Here is a 21,016-nt window from a genome sequence, read left to right as displayed (position 1 = left end):
AAGCTTATAAAATTACGCAGGACATGGGGAAAGCAGTAGAGAAAAGTTCTTCTCCCTCATAACACTAAAACTCATGGGCATCCGGTGAAGATTCAAGACAGCAGAAAGAAAGTCCTTCTTCATGCAGCACCTAGTTAAACTTTGGAACTCTCTGCCACAGGAGGCAGTTGGCCATCAAATGGGATGGCTTGAAAAGATGATTGGACAGATTCATGGAGGAGGAGGGGGCTATCAAAAGCTAGCAGGGGCTTTGGCTATGCTTTGCCTCCATAGGCAGTATTGCTTCTGGAATACCAATGTCTGGAAGCCATGCGGGAAATGCTCCTGTGCTTGGATCCTGTTTGTGGGTTTCCCACAGGCGCATGGTTGGCCACTGTGAGAACAGGATGCTGGACTAGATGGGCCCTTGGCCTGATCCAGCAAGCTCTTCTTCTGTTCTAGGTTATCTTGAAGCAAGAATTCCATAAACCAGTTATGCTTTCGTCCCATGAAGCTGAATGTTGGAAGTTTCGGGACAGATTTAAACGGACTTGTTCACAAAGCGCATAGTTGAACCATGGACCCCACAGGAGGCAGTGAAGACCACCCACCTGGATTAGGCAAATTCATGGAGGAGAGGGCTATTGATGGCTACTAGCTTCCCCCCCCCCAACCTGACCCTTCTAGCTGGAGGTGCCAAGGAATGAACCTGGAGTCTTGGCAAGTGCAAAGGATGGGCTCCACATCATGTGCTGTGTTCCCTCATCAGTTAGGAACACCTGACACTGGCATATTTCAGTGTGGAGTTGGAAGGCCACTTGCGTGATTGCACACAATGGGATTTCCTACCCTTGCACATAGGTTATCCTTGTGAACTCTGGGAGTGGAGCTCATTGGTGGCCAGCACTCACACCATGTTTCTGTGAAAGGTCCAGGAATGCTCCCCCAAACCCCTTTCCTTGCTTCTTTTCTAGATGAAGGGTTGTGGGACCTGTTTGTGAAGGACATTCCCCGCGGCGCCACGTCTTACACAGTCGGCCTGGACAGGCTGAAGCAGGGAGTGAGCTATGAATTCCGGGTGGTGGCTGTGAACGAGTTTGGATACGGAGAACCCAGCGCTCCTTCCACTGCAATATCAGGTAGGTAAACTGTGCCAGTGCCTCACCGGGGACTTGGGCAAAGTCTGGTTATTGTGGGTGGTCAACATCTAGCGACTCCTCCCATTGTAGGATTTGGTCATGGAATCACAGAACTGCCGAGCTAGAAGGAACCCAAAGCCCCTTGCAATGTACTAGTCCACTAGAGACTGTTTGAATTGGAGCACAGCTGGTGCCTTTCTTTAATCTGGGAAGGGGGCTCACTGCAACAGGAGAAGCTGCAGCAGTATAAACTTGCACTCTCACATGCAAACATGCAGTCATGCCCATTCTGTGTGGCTCTATTTCATGAGCCAACACCATTCAGGGCCAGGGATCTTTTCAAAGTGTAAAGGTGACAGCACCTCGCAATTCAGAGAGCAGGGGTCAATGCTGCATTAATGCAAAAGCATTAAAGCCCAATTTTCTAAAACAGGGCAGGTTACGTGGGAGACATGCACCCAGTTTGTGTTTCCCAGAGGAAAGGCAGGATACGAATGTTTTAATCAAACTATTCTTACGCCACATTCACACCACTTTGAACAGTCACAATCTTCTGCCAAAGTATCCCTGGGAACTATAGTTTGTTACATGTGCTGAGAGGTGTTAGGCGACCCCTGTTCCCCTCACATAGCTACAGTTCCGGAGTGGTTTAATGATCGATTCCTCTTCCCAGGTAACTCTGGAAACTGTTGCTCTGTAGAGAAGTAGGGGGTCTCCTAACAACTCTTAATATCCTCAACAAACTACAGTTCCTATTATTATTATTATTATTATTATTATTATTATCATCATCATCATCATCATCATCATCATCATCATCTTTTTAGAAAGCCATGGTTGTTTAAAATGGCATGATTCTGCTCTAGGTGTACAGTGCAGATGGGACCTTGAATGTTCCAGCATTCAGCTTGCAGCTTCATTGATAACCTGCTCTTCCTCCGTGGAACTACTCAGCAGTATCATACCACTTTAAACTAGAATGGCTTTGCCCACATGGGAACTGTAATTTGTTAAGGGCATTAACATATTGGTTGTGAGTCCTAGAATATCTTCTCTCTGCCTTGCAGGCCTTTTCCACCTAGCCTGGACTGACTCCACCTACAAAAACTGACTCTTGGGTTGGAGGGCTGCTAGGGGCCGTTTGTTGGGTTGTGGGTTTCTGCTGGTGGTTTTCTGTATCTTTTTTAAAAATGTTGTTGTGATTTATGTGGCAATTGTTCAGTTTGGTTGCATATTTTTAAGTGTTTTAATTATTTTTATGACTACTTTTGTTATGTTGCACGTCACCTTGAGCACGAATTGAGCACATAAAATTATGTATGTATGTATTCAGAGATCACCAGTCCCTTCACAGAGCTGCAGTTTCCAGAGTGTTTGATTGTGAAACCACTGGGAACCGGGGCACTGGGGAGGAGGGGTCTCCAAACAACTCTCAGCACCCTTAAACTACAGCTCCCAGAATACAGGGGGGGGGGCATGGCTGTTTAAAATGATACCATGTACATGGCCTTCCTCCCCTGGCCCAACTTCCCTGCTTTGAATGAAAGAACATGGCTCAGAGTTCAAGTACAGTGGTACCTTGGTTCTCAAATGCCTTGGTGCTCATACAACTTGGAACCCAAACACTGTAAACCAAGAAGTAAGTGTTCCGGTTTAGAAACTATTTTCAGAAGTCGAACATGCTCTGTTTTGAGTGTTATGCTTCCGATTTGAGTGCCACACTTCTGTTTTGAGTGTTACGCTGAGGTCTGTCTGTTTTTGCTATTTATTTTGAGTTTTTGTTTTTGCTGCTCTTTTTTTGTTTTTGTGACTGTTTGATTGATTGTGTGACTGCAGTACATTGTTTCTTGCTTTCCTTTTTTGGATCAATGGTCTCATTATATAGTAAAATTCATGTTAAATTGCTGTTTTAGGAGTTGTTTTTAAAAGTCTGCAATGTATTAATCCATTTTGCATTACTTTCTATGGGAAAGCATGCCTTGGTTTTGGAGCACTTTGGTTCTGGAACGGACTATGAGAACCAAGGTACCACTGTAATGCTGGGCCCACAATGTGGTGTGATAAGATCTGACTGTCCACGATGCAACTTCTGGAAAGAAGATTAATGGGAGCAATAGACGGGTTGCATCTGAACAGTAGGACGCAGTGAGGAGGCCAAATTTGGCCTGCAAGCTGGAGGTGGCCTACCCAAATGCTTAGAAAAGAATCCAGAAACAGTGCTTAAGGATGAGAACAGAAATCTTGCTCCAGCAGCACGGCAGCAGCAGGAGGCCCCATTAGCTAAAGTGGAGCTTCAGGTTAAGAACGGACCTCCTGAACGAATTAAGTACTTAACCCGAGATACAGTGGTACTTAATTCGTTCCGGAGGTCCGCGTCGCCAGAGCACAATTTCTGTTCTCATCCTGAAGCAAAGTTCTTAACCTGAGGTAACATTTCTGGGTTAGCGGAGTCTGTAACCTGAAGCGTATGTAACCTGAGGTACCACCATACATAGATCTGTGTTTTGCTGGGGGGAAACACAACTTCCTATAGGCAGCATCAACTGGTGGCCTCCTGCAGGTTTAGAAGCCTTGCTAGACCCAGCATTCAGAGATCTCCCTGTGCTTACTGAAAGTCTCTGGCTTCAGGGAGGCATTTTTCAGATCACTTCTGCTGCTTCAGCAAAAGCTGAGAAGAAGGAAAAAAACCTTTTTATTTTTTAAATAATAATAAATCTTTTCATGGTTCAAAAGTTTGGTTCCTGAGGGGGGATTTGGATAGTTCTGCAAGCCTCGCACTACTCTCTCTTTTTCTTTTCCCTTAAAAAAGAAAAGAAAAGAAATTTCTCTTGCCATCATTTTTCTCTGCTCCTGGTGTGAGATGCCCAAACACCATTGAGCAGAAGGAGAATCGAAAGTGGGAGCCAAATGCCCCCATCATCGCAGTTACCTTCACTGGCCCTGCATAGCTGAACCCCAACTCTCCCCCCCCCCAGGAGGAGAGCAGCTCCTATTTCAGAACCCCACAAGGGCAGCCGTGGCGCAGGGACTAAGGCTCCAGCTCATTCAAAGGGATGCTTTATTTATTTACTATTTAATGCATTTATAACCCACATTTCTCCCAAAGTTGGGATTCACGGCGGCTTCCAACATTTTAAAACATCATTATAAGATACAAAGTAGTACAACAGATTGGTTTAAAACTGTAGTTAAAATACCGGTACATCAAAGCACAATTTAGTACCAGCATTGAAATCCAGTTTGTCCTGAGAGCAGCCCAGGGGCCAGCTTCACCTGCCCCTTAGTTTCCAAAGGCCTGCTGGCATAAGGATGACAGAGAAGGTGCCAGACTGACCTCTCTTGAGAGGGAATCCCACCATCGCAAAGTAGCCACAGAAGAGGCTCTCTCTCGTGTCACCATCAATGGTGCATCTGATGGGACCGAGAGAAGGTGCTCACCTGAGAATCTCATCACCTGGTCAGGTTCATTTAGGGAGATGCAATATTTCCCGTAGCCTGGACGCAAGTCATACTTTGCAAAGTGCCGCAACTCCTTCCTCTGGGGTGGCTCTGTTGCCTCCCAGGGATAGGTGCAACTTCTTGCAAGTAAACAGCATATTTATGTGATCTCCGCTTGAGTGGAACTATTTAACCACCCACTTCCTTGTGATGCCCTAATGCCTGCTTCAGATCGGCCATAGGGGAGAATATCATTTTCTGTTGGGAGCGCCAGGAATAAAGGATGCAGAGCACTACAGGCTCCTGCCACTCAAGCCGAGTGTGATTAATTAAACCCGTTCTCAGACTTGCCTGTGGTTTGCCTGGCCACAGCGGAGCTCAGCCAGTGCTGCTTGGATGCTGCTCTGGTCCTTGTCAGATTCGCAGCAGATAATCTTTCTGAGTGGCAGGAGAAATGGGGAATGTGGCTGTCCGCGCGCTGCCCGTTATTCATGCTTGTTGTTGCCCAGAGCAGAACCTAAGAGATGTGCAAACTGCCTTTGCAACAGAAACTGGAGCACAGGGAGCGGGAACAAGCAATAATAAAAATAATGCTTCAGATCCTGGTCCATTTTCAAGGGAAACTCTGGCTTCTCCAAAATTGGAAACTTTTGCTATTCACCTTTGATATGCCTGGCCTGAGCCATTGTCACCTTTGGAGAAATCTTGATCACAAAATCGGTAATGAAAGGAATAGAAGTTCTGGATGGGATGAGTTAAGCTGGGCAAATGATTAAGATTATTTTGTTGCAAGGTTGATTCCTAAACAGGTTGTTTGTCTTCCCCTCGCCTCCCCACCCTGCCAATCTCCTTGCTTGCAGCTCATACAGAATCTCCTTTCTATGAGGAATGGTGGTTCCTGCTCGTGATGGCTCTCTGCAGCCTCATTCTCATCCTGATGGTGGTGTTTGCCCTGATCTTGCATGGCCAGACCAAGAAATACCGGAACTGCAACACAGGTGAGATGGCCTCTCAGTGATACTGGGCATTCTGCCCTTCTGCCTGTGACTTACAGGCCCCCAAAGAATACTATGTAGTAGAAACAGAGACTACAGTACAGTCGTACCTTGGTTCTCGAACACCTTGGTACTCGTATGTTTTGACTCCCGAAAGCTGCAAACCCAAAAGTGAGTGTTCCGGTTTGCAGGCGTTTTTTGGAAGCCGAACATCCGACACGGTTTCCGATTGAGTGCAGGAAGCTCCTGCAGTCAATCGGAAGCCACGCCTTGGTTTTCGAACATTTTCGGAAGTCGAATGGATTCCATTTGAGAACCAAGGTATGACTGTATAATGAACATAACAACGTAACAAAAAAAAATTTCTCCCCGTAGAAAGCTGCAGGGAGACTATGCCCTGCACCCTCACCCGGATAATGGATACAAATTTAGAATCAGTTTCCCATGGATAGAAAACTAGCGCATCAGAGAGAAAGGTTCTCACTCAGCCCTTTGCCTGCCGTGCTGATCTGCTAGTTGCAGGGAATTTTTAAAACAAGAGAGCTTCAAAAGATGAAATTCCCCCCCACCTGCTGCCTGAAATGGTGCTGTCCATTTTGCTAGCTCACGTTACCATATGTGTAGGAGTCCCTTCCTAACCTGGGTGCTTTCCAAAAAGAACCAGGGGTACATTTCAAAATGCATAGAGAAAACAAGGGGAGGGTCTTGCCCTGACAATGGCTAAAAGCTTAAAGTGATTTTGAACAACACCGCTGTGATCTCTGCTCTTTCCAAAAATCTCTGCTCTTGCTGAAATGTGCCGTCACCTGAGTGCATGTGGAATTTGTCATGTGATAAAATGCTAATATCTGTTTGCATCACCATATGCCTGACCATTCTGGGCATTCAGTGGAAAAATATGTTTGTGTCTGGGTTGTCCTGTCCTGGCTGTGGGGCTCGCTGTTGCCCGGCTGCTGTGGGATTGCATGTCTCATGGTAACTTTTGTTCCCCATTGCGAATTCCTTACCCTTTGGGTTTTTAAAGCACCCTTTGCAATGCCAGCAAAAGTCACCTCTTCTTTTCTCCCTCCTCCTCTCTTTAAACCTGGCCTCTTGGCCTTTCGCAAGGGGTGCTTATATATGGATTGCTCAGCCCCTGAATCCTGCGTCAGGAACTTCTCAAATCAATTTGCCTCCCATTTTCCTCCTGAGATGTCCAAGTCTTTCCAGCTACCGCTGCTGCCAGTTGTGCGTGATGCTTCAGTAACCTGCACGGACCGGTGAAATATGCATTAGTTTTAAGAGCCAGGGGTTTCCTGGAACGTCTAGCGTGCAGGTGGAGGAAGTCACTGTGTCCTGGGCTCTGTGGTGCTGCACCGCTAATAAAAGATTTGGGGCAAGGCAATGGGAAGAGGGAGTATTAGGGACTGGCTAAGGAAAGCCATCTTTTCTTTTCTGAAGACTCAGCGATTCAATGCTCAAAGAAAGGATTTATATATCCCCCACCTTCCCCCAGTATAAATTCACTTCTAACAAGTGTTAGTAAATCAGGTTTTATTCCCCTGGGATTTGAAATGTATGAATGCCATGGCATTTTACTGAGCTAATGCTATTACAGGCTTCTATGCACAGTGCATAGACAAATCTCTCATCTCCTTCCTTGTGCTCTCCATTTGGAGGATGCACATGAAAAGGCAGCTCTGTCCTCCACCTTTCTGCCAAGCCTTAATGCAGCATCACAGCTGAAGTCTGGGATCAAATAGCTGCCTGTTGTAGCAGAGGAGATTTATGGCTGGCCTAGGGGTGGGGTGGGAGGAGAGCATGCTCATTAAATGAGCTCTCGCTGTGTGTGTGTGTGTGTGTGTGTGTGTGTGTGTGTGTGTGTGTGTCTCTCTCTCTCTCTCTCTCTCCTCTCAGAGTCCTGTGGGGTTACACAGCTGGGGCAGCAAGGCCCTTGAGTTGCAGGGCACACAACAGATGCTATATATTGGAGAATCGCGCTGCCTATGTGCTCAGAGATTGCTATATGTGCTCAGAGGGTCATCGTGCTGGGGAGATCTAGGCTCATATCCCTGCTCGGCTATGGAGGTCGCTGGGCCAGTTGCCATCTCTCAGCCTAACCTATCTCACAGGGCAGTTGTGAGGATAAAGGGAGGGACAGGAATGTCCTCCGAGTTCCCTCCATGAAGCTGAAATGTATCAATAACAAGTAACTAAATGCAAAGCTAACCCCCCTGCCTTAATGCAGGATGCCCGAGCAACAGGTGACCCTCTACCGTATTTTTCGTTCTATAGGACGCACATTTCCCCCTCCAAAAATTAAGGGGAAATGTGTGTGCGTCCTATAGAGCGAATGCAGGCTGCGCCGCTAAGCCCAAAGCCAGAACAGGAAGACGGAGCACTGCGGAGCGCTCCGTCTCGCTTTTCTAGCTTGGGGACGGCTGCGCGCACAGCCTCTCCAGGGCAGTGGGGTGTCTTCACCCTGCTGTCCTGCAGAAGCTAGCAAGGCTGTTCCCAAGCCAGAACAGCGAGACGGAGGGCTCCGTCTCACTGCTCTAGCTTGGGGACGGCTGCGCGCAAAGCCTCTCCAGGGCAGTGGGGCGCTGCGCTCCAAAGGCTTCAGGGATCTTTGAGGCTGGCGATGGGGGAAAGCAGCGCTTTCCCCCACCGCCAGCCCCACAAGCTCTGGTGAATGTACCTTGAACGCACCTTGTTTTAGAGGGGGAGAACAAGAAAAAAAATCCCTGTTCTCCCCTTCCTATGGTCCGGTGTGTCCAATGGAGCGAAAAATACGGTAAGTCAAAAGCAAGTCACCCGCCATGTATGGTGGTCAGCCAGGGGCTAAATAAACCTCCTGTTTTTCCTGCCTGCCCTGGTCTGCAAAATGAGAGTGGGGTGGATGGGTTGTTGAGCCCCTGGCAGGTGGACTACACTCATCTAGATGGGTTGCCAGCTGTGCAGAGATGCCCTTGGTTTGGGCATATAGCCCTCTGGCTACTAACCCTTGTGGAATACAAGCACTGACTTCTGTTCTGGATTCTGCATTTTAAAGCCTGAGCAAATTGCACGTTGGGTGTAAGATCTGTTTACCGTTTGGTAACCCCAGAATATATTTCCTCATGCTTCTCTAGCTTCTGGCACTCTTCTTTAAGAGCTGAATTTTTGGAAATGCTATCCTGTCCCTATAGCTCGTGATGTGGCCTCTTCTATGAAGGTAGTGGAGCAATTATTTTGTTCTCATTGAGCGCTCTGCGCAGCACTAGAAGCTGGAATATGTCTAGCTCACAACTCGCAGGGATGCAACTGTGCAAACCAATACAGCCTTCCTTGTGTGCAAGTAAATTTCTTCGAGCAAGCAGACATAGCACTGTGCTGTTGTCCTGGGCAAGCCCACACTTTCTGCTGAACTGGAGCAAAGAGCAATCGCGGAAAATTCCATTGCCACTTGTTCCAATTCAGCAGTTAAACATAGGCTTTCCTGGGGAAAGTGCCAGGACAAATAAAACTAAACAAAAACAAAAACACTCGGACACAGACCTGGAAAGCCAGGACCTGTGCTTAGAAATGTGGGTGTGGATGAGCCCTTAACCAGGAAAAGAGACAGAATGCGATGTAGCAGCAAACTAGGTGGTACTGTGGACGGTAGCACTTCAGACCGAAGATGGTGATTACCTTTAAAAATGCTCCCTGCAAATAAACAAAACATGAGCACACTAGGGAGAAAAGTTACAGCCCACTCCCTCCTGTGCTAGCTTTCTTCTTACGGTGAGTTTATGCAAAGGAATATTCAGGAATGTAACCCTGCATTCTGAAGGGGCGTTGATCCCTTCTGCCACCTCAGGGTGCTATTAAGTCTCTTCATTCTGTTGCATGCAGGCCAGACCTTGGTGCCACTGAGCTGAGTCAAAGGTGTTTCTCAGTAAACATTGGCTGGAGCAGGCAGCAGAGCTGTAATCCTAAACATACTTCCTCAGGAATAAATCCCACTGAAATCAATGGAGCTTTACTTTCAAGATAACTTGAATGAGATTCGGGGGCTGTGTAACTTGAAAGCCTCTCTTGTGTTCTCAGGGTGCCCAGGTGAGATGAGCTGTTTAAGCCTGAGAGCACTTAATCTGGCTGTTTGCTTTAAATTTTGCTCCAGGCATCTATGCCTGATGGCGAAACCTGTATGTGATTACAAACCTTGCTTACCATCAGAGCCCCAGAACCCCCTTCAGGGGGAAAAAACCCCTTACAAAAGAAGAAATTGCAAATTACTGGTGTTGTCCTAATGAAATGCGACATTGTAGGTCAGGAGTCGCCAACCTTTTTGGACTAGTGAATTTTGGGAGCATTCTGGGCGTCCCAGTCACAAAATGCCTAAATTAGAAAATAATAATGCAGAATTAGAAAGACAACCTTATGCTTGCTTTGAGATGTCAACGATGTCCTGCCAGCCCTGGTTACAGAAATATCACACACAGAGCGATGCACAGATGTTGCTGTCTAATAACAACAGGGAGCAATCCTCAGTACTGGGGGAAATGTAGCCCCACCTCTCAGATTTCACAGAAATTGCCCAACTGCACTGATTGCCTATCACTTTTCAGGCCCAATTCAAAGCTTTTGACCTATAAAGCTGTAAACAGCTCAGGACCACAATACACCAAGGACCGCTTCTCCTCATATAAATCAGCCCAGACCCTGTGATCATCATCTGAGGCTCTTCTTAGTGTGCCTCCTCTACAAGAGGTCTGGAGAGCATCAACATGAGAACAGGCCTTTTCTGTGGTGGCCCCCATTTGTGGAATGCTTTCCCCAGGGAAGCTCGCCTGGTGCCTTCATATCTTTAGGCACCAAGCAAAAGTGTTACTCTTCACCTAGGACTTTGGCTGTTAAACAATCTATGGGCTTTAAACTATATTAGTATGTTATGTATTTTGGTGTTTTTATATTGTAAACCACCCTGTGATCCTTGGATGAAGGGCGGTGTCAGGGCTGCCTCAGGTCCTAGCTCACAAAGGACCAACGCCAGTTTCTCTTTATATACAGAAGTATTTATTGAAGTTCATTTTCCGTTTCACAGCCACGGCGCGCAGCCCTAAGTCTGTTACGCTAGACCGTTGAAGTTCCGTCTGAGTCAGTCCCTCCCCTGCACCAGTTTAAGACCCTTGCCTTGCTCCACCTCCTTCTTTCTTCCCTCTTCCGCCGGGTCTTCCTGCCCGCTGGGGCTTCGCCCCTCCTGGACTCCTCTGACGCTGATTCCCCGGATTGTTTCCCCTCCCTCCGGCGGGCTTTAGGACCTGGCTCCCAATCCGGGCTCTCTGTTTTCCCGCGCGCCTGTACATTTGAACTTGGCGCGCGCGCCCAGCTCCCAACCTTCCTTCTGATCGTTACATTACTCCCTTCACTGCTTCCCTCCTCTTCCAGGAGGATGGCTGGTTCTGACCTTCCCTCCATTCCTGCTGACGGAGCCGCTCCCCCTGACACACTGGAACCTTCCCCCTCCTCGCCACGCTCTGGTGGGGAAGCTGGTCCTGATCTCCAGCTGCCGCTTTGGGATTCCCCGCTGGCCCCTTGTCCCTGATGCGTCCCCCCTGGGACCCCCCTTGTCCTGGCCACCGGCGCCCCCTTCTGGGAATCCTCTGATTCACTGGAGAGGCTCATGGAATCCCTCGGACCACTGTCATCCTCCTCCCCGCTGTCCTCAGATTCTTCCCAATCGCTCTCCATCTCCTGTCTCCCCTGTGCCTCTGTCCCTGAACCCCTGACAGGCGGTATAGACATTTAATAATTAATCATAATAAGAAAAGGTACCTGCACATTTTGCTCTGTGACTTTCTTTCCAGAAGGGCTAGAAATCTGCTTTTTTAAAAATAAAAAAAAGCTCAAAAGTCTGGGGCACTTCCCCAGGAAGCCCACTGGAAACTTTTAACAGGCAGCATTGCGCCCATGGGCACCAGGTTGGTGAGCCCTTTTGTAGAAATTATTTGTGAAAACATGGATGAAAAATTGCCTCGTTGGTAGTACTCCAATAATCAGGGAAGCATAGCAAATTCCTGTGACAAACTGTCTTGTCTTCATAGCAAAGACCTTGTTAAAAGGAAGTATGATTGTCTGAAAATGCCGGTTCTCTCCCTGTCTTCATGCAGAGCCAGGGCAGGAACTTTGCCTGCGCTCATTCTGTCGCCGTTTGTCCCCAGGAAAAAGTATTTCCAATGTGGAAGAATCTGTCACTCTGGATAATGGGGGGTTTACAGCCCTTGAGCTCAACAGCCGGCACCTCAACGTCAAAAACACTTTCTCCAAGAAGAATGGGACGAGGTAAGGCATCTCTGAGCCCCACGCGGCCTGGACCCTTGGCTCTCAGCATCCGGCCAAGCACAGGCGCTCTGGAGAAGGGCTGCAGGCAGGATGAGACCCTTGCCATCAAGGAGTGTGTTTTATATGCTTATTTATTCCAGTTTGGAACCCACGCCAGACTCAGGGGCATATCGCTGCATATTTAAAAACGCACACATAAAATATCCCCTTGAAACAAAACATGAAGAGGTAAAAACTTACAAACCCTCCAAGTGTCCCTATTTTCCAGGGACAGTTCCAGATTTACAGAAGCCATCCCGGTTTCTGATTTGATTCTGGAATGTCCCGCTTTTCCTTAGGACGTCCCTATTTTCATCAGAGAAATTTTGGAGGGTATGAGTTATGCGACTCCCAAGCCAAGGAGATAAGTCACTATACAACCTTTAGAAGACATCTGAAGGCAGTCCTAGATAGGGATGGGTTTTTTTTAGTGTTTTATTATTATTATTTATATGCTGGAAGCAGCCCAGCATGGCTGGGGCAACCCATTCAGGTGAATGGGGTATTATTATTATTATTATTATTATTATTATTATTATTATTATTATTATTATTAATTTATTTAGGACGTTCCTATTTTCATCGAAGAAACGTTGGGAGATATGAACTTACACCTTCCAGATCTTTCATCCCTGCCTACACACTTTACCCAGCTTAGCCCCCACCCCTGCAAAAAGAAAAGAAAAATTCACCCAAATTAGACATAACTCTTCTGAAAGATGCTCCCTGGGCACAGTAAATTCAGCAGCTGTGGTGCAAGCAGCCCTTTTGCTTGAGCATGGATTGGGGTGGGGGAAGCTAGTACAAAACTCAGTCTCCCCCTCAGCAATGAGAAGCTCAGCGCAGTCTTTGGGAAGCAAGTTTTCCTTAAGATGAAAGAGCACCAGAGAGATCAATGGTGTCTTCGGAGTGATCTATTAGTTACCCGTGTTTTAGGCTGAGCAAATATTACAGGTGCGCAGAAGCCAGCCCAGACTGTGCTGGTCCGAAATGAAATCCTAAAGCAACCCCAAAGCCACATCCAAAATGGTTTTCTTCGCACAGACACACATCCTCCCCCTCAGCCCAGATAGGCCAGTTTCTGCTCCACCGTGTTGGGTGCAACCTTGATTCCGGGTCCTTGGAGCAGCCAAATGACTGTTGATGTGCCAGTGCCCCTTATTAAGGATTGGGCCATGCTAAGCCTGAAGGAAGGAAGACAGCATGACAACCCACATCATGTAGGCTGAGCTGTCATAAGCATCAAAGTCCCTCTGTCTGCTCTGTGAGTTTGTGGCTGAATTAACCCAGCTGGTCTACCACCCCGATAATTGCATAGAAGGACATGGATCACCATTCTTCCAAATTTTTGATATGGTCATGCAACAGCGCTTGAAAACTTTGATTATATAACACGCACGTGTTACAGGCAGTGCCGGATTTATGTATAAGCTAAACAAGCTATAGCTTAGAGCCTCACACTCTTAGGGGCCCCCCCAAAAATGTAAAGGAAAAAAGCCTGGATGTACATTTCTAAAATATAAGATAAAAAACAAATAAAATAAAACCTACATACAGCAACAGTGTTTTGTGTTGTGCATGGACCTATTAGGTCCATAAATTACCAAATAGCATATATTCAACACAAAAACCAGCTACAATTTGTTGTTGACAAAGGACAGCTGGACATAGAAAGGGCCTTCAGTAGCTTAGGGCCTCATCACACCTAAATCCAGCCCTGGTTACAGGGTAAGAAGCAATAAGACACATGTGCTTCTGTTGACTTGCCTCCTTTACCTGTGTCCTTGAATACTTTTTCAATACATTTTTTCCAGTTTCTCCCCACGTAACTGGTTGTTGCTTTTTAGGTTTGTATTTGAAATTCACAAAATACTTTGCTTGTTTGTTTATTAAATGAGCTGCACAAAATGCCCTCAAGTTTTAGCTATACACACATTTTCTTTAAAAAAAAAAAGATTAGAGTACATGCGTTCTGCCTGATAGCTGTGACAGCCCATAACTTTCCCCCCCTTTTGCTGTCTCCAGATCTCCTCCTCGCCCAAGCCCTGGCGGACTCCACTATTCCGACGAGGACATCTGTAACAAGTACAATGGAGCAGTGCTGACGGAAAGCGTCGCCCTCAGTGAGAAACCCCTGGATGCTTCAGAATCAGAGGTGAGTTTGTTGCCCTGTGGTTGAGGGTTGGCAGGCAAGTTCATAGAATCATAAAATTGTAGAATTGGAAATGACCCTGTGGGTTAGCCAGTCCAACCCCTCAATGCAGGGATCTCAGCTAAAGCACTGCTGACAGATGGCCATCTAACCTCTGTTATGAACTTCCAGTCAAGGAGAGTCCACTACCTCCTGAGGGAGTATGTTCCACTGTCAAGCAGCTCTTAACATCAGAATTATTATTATTTACTTACTTATACCTCACCCATCTGGCTGGGTTGCCACAGCCACTCTAGGCCGCTTCCAACAAAATATAAAAACAGAGCAAAAGTCAGAAAGTTATTCCTCATCTTTAGTCAGAATCGCCTTTCCTGTAACTTAATTCATTGGTTTGGGTCCTCCTTCCGGAGCAGGAACAAACAAGCTTGCTCCATCTTCCATTTGACAGCCCTTTAGATATTTGAAGATGGCTCTCATATCTCCTCTCAACCTCCTCTTTTCCAGGCTAAACATGCCCAATTCCCTCAACCGTTCCCCATAAGGCTTGGTTTCCAGACCCTTGATCATCTTGGTTGCCCTCCTCTGCACACATTCCAGCTTGTCAATATCTTTCTTAAATTGTGGTGCCCAGAACTGGACACCAGGTGTGGTGCGGACACCAGAACTGGACACCCAGAACTGGACACCAGGTGTGGTCTGACCAAGGCAGAACAGAGTGGAACTATGACTTCCCTTGATCGGAACACTATACTTTTGTTGATGCAGCCTAGAATAGCATTAGCTTTTTTTGCTGCTGAATCACACTGTTGCATAGGAGCCAACTCCTAGGGGCCGAGGGGTCCTAGGCCCCCCCAATAAAATATTTGAGGGGGCTGGAACCCCCCCCCCAAAGTTGCCATTCAAAGGGTGTGCGCGTACCGTGTTATGTGATCAATTATAGGAATGGGGCTTATCTCTCCCCCCAAAAAAATATTTTATTCAAGTTGGCACCCCTGCCTCCATAAATTTATCTAACCCTATTTTAAAGCCATCCAAGTTGGTGGCTATGCCAGCCTCCAGTGGGAGGGAGTTCTCCTTGAAGAAGGGCTTTCTTTGATCTTTCCTGAATCATTTCATCGGCATCTATCACGTCTCCACTTACTCGCCTTTTCTCTAAACGAAAAAGTCCCAAATGCTGCAACTTTTCCTCTTGGGGTGCCTCTCCAGCCCCTCAAATATTTGGGTTGCCCTTTTCTAACTCTACAACATCCCTTATAAGGCGACCAGAACTGGGCACGGTATTCTGCCAACATTCATCTTTGTTGGAGTTCTATCATTATGAGAGAGGGAGGAAAACCTCTCCCTGGGCCCTTCATCCACACCAAGCGTGATGTTATATGCATTTGTCCTGGCCCTTCTTTTTCACCTTTTCTCTGCACTAAAAACCCCAGGCTTGAGAGCTCCAGCTCTCCCCCTTCACTCTGCTAATGTGCCCAAGCAGTTAAGATGGGAAGAGGGAAGATTCCCGCCACCGGCAAGCATGCCAAGCCCTGCTTTGCCTCCTGGGATCTCTCAGTATTCTGAACAGGCCGAGCCAGGCTACTGTCTGCATGGCAAATGTAACAAGTAGCCTGGCTCGGAGACGTGCAGAAATAATTAACTTTCCTTAAAGTACGAGGCTCGTATGTTAAGAAGGCCTTGCACGGGGCTGAGATAACTTGACAAAGGAAATGACTGACTGTTTCCCAAGCACCACATGTCCACAGATCCAAGACAAGTAGCGTCTGTCCTGAGGATGCGAAAAGGCTTGTAGCGCTGCTGGAGTCTGATGCCATCCAAGGAGGCTGGAGGCAGTGGCGGAGGGAGGGAGCAGGGGGTGGGGTCACCCCAGGTGCCAGCCGGGGGGGGGTGACATTGCCGTGGGCAGGAGCCTCCCCATTGGGACAACGCTCACACGTGCAATGTGCCATGCCCCCGCCACCCCGGGTCCCAAAGCCCCTTCCTCCGTGACTGGTTGGAGGCAGAGAGAGTGGCTGCACACCTTGACTCTCTTGGACTCAGGTGACCCATGGGGGCCTGGTTTCAAAGCAGAAGTCCCTGAGAAGCTGAAATGGTGAGGTGGGGTGGGTGTCCCAGGCTCAAGAGTGCATGTCCTCCATCAAATTCTCCCTACAATTTGGTTTCAAAAGTGGCAGAACAGAATGCAGGGGCATTTTGGGAAGATGCTTTGGAAACCTTGAGGAATTACCAGAAGCCCTTTTCTTACATTTATATCTTGAGAGCCCACTCCCAGCTCTCTTTCAAGCCTCCCAGATGTTTACCAACATCTGTCCATACCTAATCTATGGTGGGATTGGCTCAGAAGAAACGAAAGAGAGAAAATACTTGTGAAACGGCACTTAGGAAAAAGCTGTCAAACTCATCCCAGGGTTTTGCCACCTCTTGTGGCTTTTATCCAAATGGTACTGGGTTCGAAATGCAGTGTGGTCTTTGTCTACCCATTATTTGTCTTTTCATTGGGCGAAAGATCCCTGTGTTGCAGGAGGTTGGACTAGATGACCCTCGGGGTCCCTTCCAAATCATACAATTCTATTCTTTGCTTATCAGCAGTGACAGAAGGCCAGGCCTAAGATAGCAGGTGAATTTTAGAAGTGGTGTTTGGAAGGGTCGGTTGGGAACTCAGTTGTAAACTTCACCCCTCCTATGTGGACAGGCTGTAGCTCAGTGGCGGAGATCTGCCTTACATGTAGAAGTCCCAATCCCCAAAATCTCCAAGTAGGGGGGGGGGACCCTAGAAAGTCACTGCTGTCAGTCAATGTCAGCAATACAGAGCAAGATGGACCTGCGGCCTGATTCAGAATCAGGTAGCTTCCGATGTTCCTCTGCTGAAATCCTGACCAAAATCTAGCTGGTCTAATCAGTAAGAGAAAGCAGTGGGCCCTGAAAGAGGACTAGCTTGCCCTTTTATCAAGAAGAATCCGAGAAGAACCCAGCTCAGGCAACGGAGCAGGGAGGCAGATGACAGTCCGCTTTCCTTCTCTGTTGGTTGTCTGCCTTCCTCCTCTCCTTAATTGCCTCTGGCGACCACTGGCTGCTTTGCGTTGCCCTCTGACCAGCCTGCCAGGTAGGCAGCATCCCTCGTTGTCCCGTCTCCAGCCGTTCCTGGCGATGTACATACATTATCTTGAGATTATACTCCCAGTGGCTCTGCTCCTCTCCCTTTGACAACCTGGAATTAAACCTGCCATTAGCGGAGCGTGCTGGGCATAAATATGAATGTCGCCATGCCGCTTTTTGTTATTCATGTCAGGAGTTCCATGTGCCGGTTCCTGATAGTGCATAATGACCATCTCCTGCCCGAGGCAACTCCTGCATGCAGGCGCGGCGGACGCAGAGGTCGCCGGAGTCTATCCATTCTCTCGTTACGCTCTTTCCTTGCCCTTGATGTCAAGCATACGGAGCCCAGGGCTTCCTAGCAGAGCCTCGCAGCTGAGGCACAGGCCAGCTTTTGTGGCAGGCAAAATGAGGCCCCCATTTTCCTCCAGAGCTTTGATATCCAATCAGTCTCCACTGGCCCTTTGATGCCTGCTTGTTTCCAGCAGTGTGCACTTGGAGACAATACTAATGGACACGCTCAGAGGTGACAGGCTCTTTTGATCATCGTGGGAAAATGGCTTAGGCATATTTGTGTGTGTGTGTGTGTGTGTGTGTGTGTGTGTGTGTGTGTGTGGTGCATCAATTTTATCTCATTCTATTATCTTTCCTGGTGCCATTTTAGGGTGGCGGCTGTTGTTTTCCTTCAGCTTTTGTTATTCTAAGGCTTTTGCTTACCCGAGGGTTTCAACCACTCCGTCTTCACGGGGGAAAGATGTTGTGCAGGATGTGGGGGACGAAGCACCTCATTTCTTAGGAGGACTTGGCCAGATGCTCTTCCGTGCGCAGCCGAGCCTATTTAAGCTTGTCAAAGGGCCATTTCCCTTTGATAAAACTTCCTGTGTACAGGATGCCATCAAATGCCGAGACAGCCAAGGCCAAAATCATCTCGATACATTTTCCCGTTAAATCTTCATCCCCAGGCTTTAAGATGTTGCAGCTGTGCTCGTGATGGAGAGGCAACCTTCTTTCACACACATTCCCCTGACTGATGCTGTGGTTGCTGCAGCCTGGCTCCGAAGCACACGAGCGGCTCATGCTGTAGATTTGAGCCCTGGATCTATCACTGGCCACTGAAGTGAAACACTCCAGCGCTCAAATCCACAGTATGAGCCGCTCATGTGCTTGGAGGGCAGGTGTGGGTGGAGGGCAGGGGCTGGATTATGGCAGTAGGGCAGGCCTTAGATACATACACGCTTTCCCCCAACACTGCTTGCTTGGGTCTGCAGAAGGGCCAGCCCTATCAATAGGCAGAGTCCAAAGGCCAGTCAGGGGCTTCCCCCAAAATTCCTGTCCAACCCCCCAAATACAGGGAGCTAGCAAAAGTCCATCTTGCTTAGGAAAGGAGGGCACTACAGTGGAAAGTTGGGGAAGGAGCAGCCCAATATAGCCTTTACCCTCTCAAACCTAACAGGCCGCAATAGCCATGTGAACACCCCCCAACTCCTGCCACGGGCAATACCACCTGTGTCCTCTTTCGCAGGGGGAGCTGTGGTGTAGCAAAGACACCCCCATTGAAATTGGGAGTGACATCTTTCAAAATCCTGTTTATTCGAGAGCAGGTGAACACATTCCAAAACAGACCTGCACTTGAGGGGTGGAGCGTTTGCAAGAGAGACCTGGGAAGCCAAGGCAGTTTAACGCCTTGCCCAATTCTCCTCTACAGAAGCCCCCTCCCCCTTAACCCATTCCCCATTTAGTCAGGCATGGAGACCAGAGAACACCCGATGGGGTGGGAGGGGGACACCGAGGGTTGCATTTCACAAGAGAACTGGCAGAAGTGAAGAAGCGCCAGCACCCCCTCGCCTGCCTCTTCTCCCTACAACCCCACCCCATGCCTTCCTCAGCCATGGGGTCGAAAACATATATTTGCTGAAGCAAACACATAGTAGTGCCCTGAACCCACACTGACCTCCTGTGACCCTATTTAAGCAGCATGGCTGTTAAGCTGAAAGTTTTGGACGCCCTCCAACATAAATAAAGGCTTTTAATGAGGTCAAGCCACTTGCATAAATAATGTTTTTTTTCCTCCACACTGCTAGAAAAGCCATACAGAGCAAAAAGCTGAGAGACGAGAGAGAGAGAGAGAGAGAGAGAGAGAGAGAGAGAGAGAGAGAAGAGAGAGAGAGAGAAGAGAGAGCGCTTGCCCAAATAGGAACGCACGAAGCTGCCTTATAGTGAGTCAGATCATTGGTCCATCTTGCTCACTGCTGTCCACACTGACTGACAGCTGCTCTCCAAGGTTCGAGGCAGGAGTCGCTTTCCCATCCATACCTGCAGGTGCCGGAGATTCAGCAGACGTCTAGTGTCCAGATCAAGAGAACCAATAGTACCGCTCCCTTCTGCCTTGGTCAAAACACACCTGGAGTATTGTGTCCAGTTCTGGGTGCCACAGTTTAAGAAGGATGTTGACAAGCTGGAAGGTTTGCCGATGATCAAGGGTCTGGCAGGGAGTTGGATCTGCTTAGCCTGGATAAGACTGAAAGGGGATAGAATAGCCACCTCCAGTGCCGGATTTATGTACAAGCTAAACAAGCTATAGTTTAGGGCCCTGCTCTCTTGGAGGCCCCCCCCCCAAAAAAATTTCACTTTGAATATACTTCTGCTTAATTGTATTTCAATTCAACAATTACTTTGATAAAATACTTATTTTGTTATGTGCAAATGGCTTGAGATACCTATTAGGTCCATAAATTACCATATAGCATATATTCAACAAGAAAAACAGCAGCAATTTGTTGTTGACAAAGGACAGCTGGACATAGAAAGGGCCCCATTACCTTCAGGAGCTTAGGGCCTCATCAAACCTAAATCCGGCCCTGGCCACCTCCATCACTTGGAAGATGGAGCAAGCTTGTTTTCTGTAGGAGCCAAACCAATGGATTAAAATTGCAAGGAAAGGAATTCCAACCAAACATTAGGGAGAGCTTCCATTTGACATTGGAACGGACCATCTCAGAAGGTGGTGGACTCTCTTCGCTGGAGGTTTTTAAGCAGAGCTTGGGTGGCCATCTGTCAGGGGTGCTTTAGCTGTGATTCCTGAATTTCAGGGGGTTGGACTAGATGACCCTTGGTGTCCTCTACAGGTATATGGTTCTACAAGCCTGGGACCTTCTGCCCACAGCATGACCACTCTGTCCCCCAAAGCAGACACACAGGCAGTTGCTCGTGGGCCCCTTTAAGACTCATACAGGTTTCCAGGAGCCACGAGACCCTTTCTTCTTCTGTGACTAACTAGCAGAGAATTTGTTCTTAGCGGAACAGAGAGGATGCAGAGCAAGCCAGTCAGAACAGGGAGGCGGACAAAGGCAGGGCCCACTTAGGACTTGGCAGCCCATTCCCACCCTCCTTGAGACCCCCGACAGTGTTGGGCGTATTTCCACCGCAGTCTTTTGAAAGCTCATGGATATACGGGGCTGTTCCCTCCGCCGCCAGCTATAAATAAATGCACACAATTCCTTTTCTCCAGCCATTTTCAAAAGAAATTTGACAGCCACAACTGTTTTTAAATTCCATGTAATGCCGGCCTTAGACTAAACTAGCCGGCTAGTCCCTAATTTGTCCCCCTAATAGCGTTTGTTTCTTTCATCTCGCCAATAAAAAAATACTTTAAATTGTCAGGCATTTTCTCTGTTTTGTTGCTTCCCAGGCATCCGCACACCTTTGCTTGTCAATTTCTAATCTAGCGGTGCACCCATTCAGATTCAAGGCCGTTGCCGTTGCCTGGGCAACCGGCCTGCAGATGCGGCAGAGGAGTGGCTGGCCTGCCGCGCAGCCCAGGAGACGGCGGCCCTGCAGCATTTCCATTTTGTCAATAGTTTTGAATCATTAAAAATAATATGTCCACTCTAAAGCAT

General features: G+C 47.9%; 1 protein-coding gene across 8 annotated transcripts in view; it reads left to right on the top strand.

Moving 5' to 3' along the window:
• Nucleotides 1-21,016, top strand: part of SDK1 (sidekick cell adhesion molecule 1) — a 596,711-nt gene that overhangs the window by 571,332 nt on the left and 4,363 nt on the right. For 6 of the 8 annotated variants that reach the window (XM_083474661.1, XM_083474660.1, XM_083474663.1 and 3 more), the window contains 4 exons: nt 954-1,118; nt 5,417-5,554; nt 11,665-11,836; nt 13,901-14,030. In XM_083474661.1, coding sequence (XP_083330787.1) covers nt 954-1,118; nt 5,417-5,554; nt 11,665-11,836; nt 13,901-14,030 — 605 coding nt within the window. The remainder of the gene's footprint in view (nt 1-953; nt 1,119-5,416; nt 5,555-11,664; nt 11,837-13,900; nt 14,031-21,016) is intronic. The other 2 variants (XM_083474664.1, XM_083474662.1) reach the window with 1 other exon arrangement.

The sequence above is a fragment of the Podarcis liolepis genome, assembly GCF_965112155.1.
Source record: "Podarcis liolepis genome assembly, chromosome: 14".
Classification (NCBI taxonomy): domain Eukaryota; kingdom Metazoa; phylum Chordata; class Lepidosauria; order Squamata; family Lacertidae; genus Podarcis; species Podarcis liolepis.
The sequence above is the reverse complement of the archived record's forward strand: the minus strand, read 5'-3'. Positions and strand labels throughout refer to the sequence as shown.